Source organism: Arachis hypogaea, chromosome 20 (assembly GCF_003086295.3).
Source record: "Arachis hypogaea cultivar Tifrunner chromosome 20, arahy.Tifrunner.gnm2.J5K5, whole genome shotgun sequence".
Classification (NCBI taxonomy): Eukaryota; Viridiplantae; Streptophyta; class Magnoliopsida; order Fabales; family Fabaceae; genus Arachis; species Arachis hypogaea.
In genome coordinates, this window is record NC_092055.1 from 139,766,409 (window position 1) to 139,775,502 (window position 9,094).

Below are 9,094 nucleotides of genomic sequence, written 5' to 3' on the forward strand. Positions count from 1 at the left end.
AATTAAGAGTAAATTCTCATTCTTTAATTATAAAAGATTTAAACCGTGACAATTTTGGCTATTAAAATAAGTAATCAAATCAACGCCCATTAAAAATGTTATATATTTACAAATAAAATCAATTACTAAATTATTTATATATAAATTATGTATTATTTAATTTTTTTAATATATATTTTATATAAATAAAATTACGTACATATAAAAATTAATCGTTAAATTAATTATTCATATTTGATAGCTTACTTTCTAGGTGCATGTAAAATTCTTATTTTGTATTTTAATATAATATTATATATTAATTGCTAGTAGTTGGGTAATTATTTTCTAATTAATTTAGTCACAAAATTCTTTTTCTAATTCATTAATTTGATGAAAACTCAGGTGAAGTTGTCTTCATGTGAAATTGATATCTTAAAGCCGTTAAATAAAAATTTAGTCAAATCAATCAAATTATCTAAAGACTTTCAGGCATCAACTTCACGTGAAGTCGACTCCACCTGAGTTTACACTTTACACCTTAAAACTTTAAAGAGTGGTGTTTAGGAGTAAACAGTAGGTAAAATCTAAACGTGAGGCTTTGAGTTCAGAGTCAGGAACTCAGTCGAACTCATCGCTCTCTTTCTCTCTCTTTTTCTTTCTGATGGAGGACTCAAGAAGCGGTTACGGGCAACTGTTCATTGAAGACTCCGACCTCTATAACCGCATTGTTCTCGGTGCCTTCTTGCCTCATAGCGCGTGGGCTTCACTCCCTCGCTTTTTCCAAACATGGCTCCGCAACTACATTGGTGGAGTCCTTCTCTACTTCATCTCTGGCCTCTTATGGTGTTTCTACATTTACTATTGGAAGCGTAACGTTTATGTCCCCAAAGGTAAGTTTTTCCTCTTCTCTTTTTTTTTTTTGATTGTTTGATAATGTGAAAGATAGATATAATCTTTGGTATTTGATGTAATCTGGTTCTCTTGTTGTGCTCTGACATCTACATATTTGAATTTGGATCTATAATGCTGTATTGTAAGTGCTCAATTCAACATTCGTTTAATATTGTTAGAAATTTTGGTCAGAATATCTGTTCTTTTCTCTCCCAAAAATGGTTCTTCCTTTCTAATTCCCCAAAGCTCACTTCTCTATCTTCATTCATCATTCGCCTCTTTCGGTAGATTCGAGCCAACGTTTAAAATTTTGCAATTACTCACCAGTCACCTCCTTGTGAACAGATTAATGAAAACTCTCCCTAATCATGATCATAAATAAAAAAGAATAAAAAAGCTTGATGCTTTTCAATGTGTCCCTAAATTGCAATTTACAGTGGCAGACAAACATGTCCGAGAATATTGACTTTAACAACCCCTAGCTTTCTTTCTTTCTCTCTCTCTCTGCCTTTTTTGATAAGTAAACCCCACTAATCTTTTCTTGATTGTAAGTGCTGGATTTAGCTAAGATTGGTTTTTCACTCTCTCTTGAAGAGAAAGATGTTAACAGCAGGTAATTATTGTGAACTTATGTTTTGTGTTGGACGACTATTATCTTTTCGGGGGATTTCGTTACACTGTGCTATGGTTTTTCAAAGATGCAGCAGTAACGTGTTTTCTGTTCTCTTTTTCTAATCAGCTTTATAAAATCTCAGGATGCATTTAGTTTGCATTTTTATTTTCAGTGTTTTCTGGATTTTGTGAAAGAAAAAGTGAAAACAGGATGTGAAAACAGAAAACAGGATTTTATTGTTTTCACTGTTTTCCTTCACACAAGATTCAAAAAACAGAAAACACTGAAAATAAAAAAAGAAAATGAAAACGCAAACCAAACGCACCCTTAATTATTTTCCTTGATTGCGGCTTACTTTGGCAAATTTCACTATTACAAATACTATTTTGATCTTAAAGTCAAAAACCATAAATTGTACTATGTTCATACCTCTGTGATTGTTAATATAGTCTAATCAATCAGAATGTTCATGCTCATTAACCCCAATTAACTAGAGCCTCATTTGAATACTTATAAATATTTTTCATCATTTTAGTTTCACCAATTGCAGTTTGATGGGATGTTGAAATATGATATATGGATTATTTATTGAATGTAGCTTTTCTATGTCATTATAGTTAGGCTTAATAATCCACAAAGTAAGAGAGAAGTTGATTTTCAATGTATCTATCAGTGATATTCACCAACATAGCTCTAATCGCTTTCTTTTAGTAAGCTCGCATGTGATTTTTGCACATCTGTCTCGATTTATTTCTTAAGTTTAGTGTTTCAGTTATTTTAAGAACTTAGTAGTATTGTTTTCTTGATTTCTGAAAACTTACTTTTGCAGATTCCGTTCCCTCACGTAGAGCCATGCTCTTGCAAATTTCTGTGGCAATGAAAGCCATGCCTTGGTACTGTCTGCTTCCAACTGTTTCCGAGTACCTGACAGAAACCGGCTGGACAAAGTCTTTCCCTAGAATATATAATGTTGGCTGGCTTTCCTATGTTGTGTATTTAGCAATTTATATGATTATTGTAGAGTTTGGTATTTATTGGATGCACAGAGAGCTCCATGACATAAAGCCACTTTACAAGTATCTTCATGCTACTCATCATATCTATAACAAGCAGAACACTCTCTCCCCATTTGCTGGTGAGTATGTTAGATATTCAATGTTTCAATAAGGTGTTACAGTTATATCATGCTCAAATTCTGATTGCATTTGATTATTCCTTATGTTATATTATAGTTGATATGTATATAGTTCATTAAATTCCAAAAATTAGGACTCATGTTTAGTTATTGATGGCTGATGCATATGCTATGATTGCAACAACAGTAAGCTTTTATTGATCAAAATGGTTCAATGTGTGATTTTGAGCTATTGTTTTCTTGATGTGCCTTCAGTTACTTTAGTTTGAGCTTAAATTCTCGCATTAGCTTTGAAGTAAAGGAGTCCTTCTGAACCTTATATCATAAGATACAGATATGTTCTTTTCAGTTGGTTAGTCCAAGAGCTAGGTAGGTGGTGATCCTGATTGATAAGCTAAAGGAGAAGTCTTGGAAGCCCTTCCAAAAGCTGTGATTTTGTTTTGAAGCTAAAGGAAACTTTCTTTTCTTGTACTCTTTTTGCATGTCACCTCTTACCAAATTAGAATCGTGTCACTTGATTTTGTTTCCTTTATTACTAAGCAAACCTTAGAAATGGAAGGAAGTGCCTATAATGAAGTAGTTGTGACTTGTGAGGATACACTAGAACTAGGAATGGAATTATGAACATTTTGAAAGGAGATTGGTTAGAAACAAAGGGAATAGTGGAGTTTTTTGGGAGGATACAAAGAAGGATATGAGCACAATCAATCATAGAGTAAAGACATAAATCTGTGCAGATGCAAACAATTTACAAAATGAAAATGATAGGTGCTTCTGTAGGAATGAAAAAGTAGATTTTTCCTTCAGTCATACAAGGTTCTAGTTGAAATTCCATTTGAGGTGACTTATTGTTTTGATAAAGAATGTTATTAGTTTCCCAAATTGAGGGTAGGGATCATAGTATTAGTCATTTTGCATAAGTAAAATTCCTCTGATTCAATATTCTGAATCCTCAGACCCCAAATCTTTTCAGATAGAAATTACTGGGGCAGTTTCATCTTGTCCCTTTCTATCCGGTTCTGTTTGTTTCACATTTTAAAGCCACCCCAGTTGAGAAATATTTTCTGTGTCCAGGCAGATAGTGATTCAAATGTTGTGATGTCATTATTTCTTTTTATTTTAGTGGATGTTAATTGCATGTATTAGCCTAACATAAAATGACTGAACATTTGGTCAGAATTCTTTCTTAAATGCTATTTTACAAACAAAAACATGTAACTAATACCCGCGAGTTCAGTTTTACTATTAAAATGTTTTGCATCTTATATTTTTGCTTGCTAGAAGCAAAATTTTCATGCATTGGCTTGTTTTGTTCTGCATAATATTGGCATGCAATTCAACTCAGGTTCACAATTCACATTTTGATAAGTTTAATCATCTTGTTTCTGCAGCTATGGATCTATATATATATATTCTTATCATAGTTCATAAATTTGGCCTTCTTAATTGTTTTTTGCATGTATCAAAGGATTGGCATTTCACCCTCTTGATGGGATACTCCAGGCATTACCACATAGCCTTTCTCTATTTATTATCCCAGTCCATTTTACTGCACATTTGGCACTCATATTCATCGAAGGCATCTGGACTGCGAATATTCACGACTGCATTCACGGAAAAGTGTGGTCTATTATGGGTGCTGGTTACCACACCATTCACCATACCACATATCGCCATAACTACGGCCACTACACCATATGGATGGACTGGATGTTCGGGACTCTTCGCGACCCTGAGGAGGACGAAGGTAAGGCGATGTGATGGGTTTAGTCTTACATCGATATTTGATTATCCATTTTCTTGCTTAGTCTTGAATTATCTTTTACTGGATGGTTGAAATGTGCTTTTTTTTTTTCATGTAAAGCATAAAGGTGTTAAGTGTATTTTTGTTTTTCTTGTGTGCATCACTAGAAGATACTAGAAATTAGAGATACATGGTTTTAGGGTTCATGTGGATCTTCCCTGTATATGACTCAGATTGTGTGTATGTCATAACTTATGTGGTTGGTGTTATTTTATTTTTGGAGGCAGAGTTTGGGATGAAAGAAAATATGAGTTTTTTTTAAGTGAGGATACCCCTTTCAAAAAAATAAAGTGAAGAGATCATAAAGTGAAAAAGTTAAGTGTTTAATTATTCTTAAATTAAAATAGTAGGATTCACATAACCCTTTATTTTATCAATTTATTAATTTTCTAACAAAAGAAAGGCATTCATGGTCCTAGAATATCACAAAGTTTGAGAAATTTGTCAAACTTTTGTGATCTTTAGATGGGCCAACTTGATAGGAACTAACAATCAAAACCACTTTAATTTATAAGAATGAAAACATAGTTAGGTTTAAAAATAATTTTCTGGTGAATAAGGAGCAAGTCTTTGGCTTCGTTTTATGATCAGAATGAGCTGGCGGCAAGGATAGAGCATGTAAATGGCATTGGATGGATTCAGATCTCATCTCAAGGCCTTATTAGAGGGAATAACTTGTTACTTTTAGGAAGATTTCAATACTATTAATATATAATGCTTAAAAGATTTAATTAGGGCAATAAAAGTTGAATACTGATCTTATTGTAGGCATCAAGCCCTTAACCGCATGTGATCGCCAATAATGCTGTGTACACTCATAAATGCGCAGACTTAAACAAAAAAATTATTTCATTACGTGGGATCGACTATATAGATTAAACGATGTCATTACACTTATATATCATGTTTGCAAATTATACATAGATCCTTTTTGACCACTTGTGTATTTTTTAAAGTTTTTTTCTGTCATTCGTCTTTCATCTACCTTTTATTTCATCCACCTTCCTAATCAAATGTTATGTTGATTTTCTACAAAATTTTACAGTATTTTTTTCAATAGGCACTACTCCAATTCTCTTTTTAATATATCTGTTTTTTATTTTGTCTATATGTATGTAGTTGTTCATCCATCTCAATATTTTTGTCTCTGTTACACTTAACTTATGTCTATACTCATTTTTTGTCGCCTAACACTTTATCTCATATAACATAATCGGTCTAATGACAGTTTTAAAAGTACTATTTTATGGCATATAAAATTAGATGTATTCTACTATTTTGATCAATTTATTTGTATTTTATGTTTTACATCATTCTCAATCTTTTTATTATTGTATATGATACACCCAAAATACTTAAAACGTTTTATTTACAGCAAGATGGTTTCTTCAATCTTACCGCAAGTAATCATGAAAACTTAATATGAAAGTATCATGCGGATAACAAATCCCTCTTCAATCTTCTCAGCAGCTTCCCTCACCTGCTCCTGTTCAAACTCTCTATACCTTTTTAACTTTTTCCAATTTTAATTGCGCACACACACACGTATATTCATCTTAGTTTCACGCAATGTTCGAATTTAAACCTAGTGAACTTAAATGTACTTATCCACTCTATTATAAATGTAGCTAAGTGCATTATCCACAATTTAAATCCATTTAGCGACGCTTCAAGTGTTGTGAGAGAGCTAGTTAGTGTAGTATAAAGCATGCAACGCAGGTTATAGTTAAAATATGCAGTTGTAAAAAGAAGAGTAAAGGTCTAATTTGGAAACTGAAACAAGAAGTATATTTTGTCGGTGTTTGCTACGGTACGATGATAAATTCATACGTACCGATATGTTTAAAATATGGACAAATAATAACAATTCACGTGGAATTTATTTTTCACATTAACATTTAATTTTTATTTTTTTAAATATATATTATATCACCACTTTTACTAATACATCCCTTTAATTAAATAAAAATAAAAAAATATTTTTTATTTAATTTTATAAAAAGTCTTAAACATTCTTCTTTTATTTGATTAGACAAAAATATCTTTTTAAATTAACGAAATTTTAGAATTCAATTAATCATAATTTTATAGTTTCAAATAATTTAAACAACAAAACAAAAACATATTAAAAAAATAAAAAATCAAAATTTCTTCATCTTCTCCAATTTCTCTAATCATTTGTGCCCATCTAAGCAAAACATATAAAAAAAAAACAAAAAATCAATCGTTCTTCATCTTCTCCAATTACCCCTTTGAAGCAAAGCAGTGAAAATCCCAAACCAAAACCCTAGGTTCTTCACCGCTGATTCATACATGTTCAAAATTGCGCTCAAGGAGTGCAGGCACGTGTTTGAGAATCTCGGCTCCATTGTTGATGTTGGTGGTGTCTCCAAGCTTATTCATCAAGAGTTTCCGCAGTTGAAGTGCACCGTTTTCGACCAGCCGGAGGTTGTTGGTAACCTCAAAGGAGATGGGAATTTGAACTTTGTTGCCGGTGACATGTTCAAATTGATCCCTTCTGCTGATGCAGTCTTACAGCGGCGACAAAGAAACTAGGGTTTTGATTTGGAACTTTTACTGCTTTGCTTTAAAGGGGGTAATTGGAGAAGATGAAGAATCGATTTTTTGTTTCTTTGCTTAGAGGGGGTACGAATGATTAGAAAAATTGGAGAAAATGAAGAATTTTTTATTTTTTTTAATATGTTTTTGTTTTGTTGTTTAAATTATTTGAAACTATAAAATTAGGATTAATTGAATTCTAAAATTTCGTTAATTTAAAAGGATATTTTTGTCTAATCAAATAAAAGAAGGATGTTTAAGACTTTTTATAAAATTAAATAAAAAATATTTTTTTATTTTTATTTAATTAAATGGATATATTAGTAAAAGTGGTGATGTAATATATTTAAAAAAACAAAAATTAAATGTTGATGTGAAAAATAAATTCCACGTGTCTTGTTATTTGTCCATATTTTAAACGTATCGATACGTATGAATTTATTATCGTACCGTAACAAACACCTATTTTATTTTAGTCCTTAAAATTATAAGTGATAATTTATTCTTTAAAGTTGCATTTTCAAAGGCATTTTCATTTATGAGCTGTCAATTATATATATATATTAACATTTGTTAATATTGACTGATAACTTGACATGTCATGTGGCATAAATAACCAATAATGTATCATATTATAAATTAATGTAACATGGCATGAAATATCATTGGTCAATGTTATGTGATATGCCACATTATTGTTCAACTCTACGACAGACCACGTAGCATGTTGATCAATGATTGATTAGCACAGGATCAAAATAACCTATATATTCTCACTTCATAAACTAAATACAACGACGACGACGACAACAACAACAAAGCCTTTATCCAACTAGGTGGAATCGGCTACATGAATCAAACGACGTGATTTAATTCTATCATGTATCATGTTTACAGAGAAATTGTTTACACGTAGATACATCATAAACTAAAAATTTATGAAATTTTAGAATGGAGCACATTTAGAATTTTAGGAACCAATTCTACTCGTTCAGAAGCTCTCCTAATCAAGGGCACAATCATCAATGTTCAAAGAAATAATATGAGGCCGATAAAAGAGAAAACATGTATAAAAATCCTGGTGTTAGGCATCTTTTTTTCTTTGGTCCTTTCATGAAAGGCATGAATATATTGTTAGGTCTTTTCTCCACACCCACTAGAAAAGGAAAGGGTTATCTTGGTGGGAAATGATTCAGCATATGTCACCAAGGTTATGACTTATGAAGCAAATGCAGTGATAAAAAGTTTTGAAAGAATGATAAAGGTGTTGCATTACTGCCCTAGTGGAGAAGATGGTATCCAAAATGGCTTGGAATTTCATTTTAGGTCTTGATTTTTGGTAGATCTTTCTTTATTTGAGTGCCACAAAACGCATATCACAGTCAACAACCTATCATTTAAGCCAAGATTGTGGTCCAACATTAACTAAAATCTGAAGACCATCACATCCATATTGCTAATCATGTGTCGAATTGGTTCCTTATTTCTTTTATCAATTTTGGTCCTGATTGAACTACCAACATTCAAATCTTATTAATAAGAACTTGTCTAATCCAACATGATTTAACGGAAATTCCATTAAAGTAAAAATCTCCCAACTATATGAAATGAATGCCTTTAGCTAGCGTTTGTTTTGAGGTATTGAGACAGAGACTGGAAAGACTGAGACTCAATATCATGTTTGTTGGTTCAGAGACTGGTACTAAAATTTTTGTCTCTGTTCCCAAAATTTCAAAAGTTCAGTATTATTTCAATACCTCAAAAAAGTGAGAACACATAGGACTAAAATTTTTAGAGATGAAAACTGAAACTTTAATAACATTTTAGACCTAAAATGCCTTCATTTCAATTAATTAATTTCAATTTTATCCTTTGTATAAATTAAATTAGAATTTTATTTTTGTTTCAATTTTTATCTCCCACTTTGCACCAAACAGAATACTGAGATTTATTTCAACCTCTTTCTTAATCTTTGTCTCTCAGTCTCAGTCTTTTCGTCTCTGTCTCTCCACCAAATGCTATCTTATAGTATAAAACTTTAATAAAATAGGATACACGTAAGTTTTTATAGTCCCTATTTTTTATTGTATTTATTAATATATAGAATTAT

The 9,094-nt window shown here is 31.5% G+C and overlaps 1 protein-coding gene across 4 annotated transcripts; it reads left to right on the forward strand.

The window, feature by feature from the left end:
* The first annotated feature begins 463 nt into the window (after positions 1-463).
* On the forward strand, positions 464-4,671 carry LOC112782995 (delta(7)-sterol-C5(6)-desaturase). 4 transcript variants are annotated; one of them, XM_025825705.2, is made up of 3 exons: positions 464-872; positions 2,316-2,621; positions 4,090-4,671. In XM_025825705.2, exons 1-3 carry the CDS (start codon positions 644-646, stop codon positions 4,380-4,382), a joined length of 828 nt encoding a protein of 275 aa, XP_025681490.1. In that variant the 5' UTR covers positions 464-643; the 3' UTR covers positions 4,383-4,671. The 4 variants fall into 4 exon arrangements, with proteins under 4 accessions (XP_025681490.1, XP_025681492.1, XP_025681491.1 ...); XM_025825707.3 differs by having other exon boundaries at positions 558-1,486; XM_025825706.2 differs by lacking the exon at positions 464-872 and adding an exon at positions 1,481-1,579.
* The last annotated feature ends 4,423 nt before the right edge of the window (positions 4,672-9,094 follow it).

Coding starts and splice junctions, on each gene's coding strand:
- LOC112782995 (XM_025825705.2), top strand. CDS start 644: ATGGAGGACTCAAGAAGCGGTTACGGGCAACTGTTCATTGAAGACTCC. Junction 873..2,315: donor TAACGTTTATGTCCCCAAAG/GTAAGTTTTTCC, acceptor TTACTTTTGCAG/ATTCCGTTCCCTCACGTAGA. Junction 2,622..4,089: donor CACTCTCTCCCCATTTGCTG/GTGAGTATGTTA, acceptor CATGTATCAAAG/GATTGGCATTTCACCCTCTT.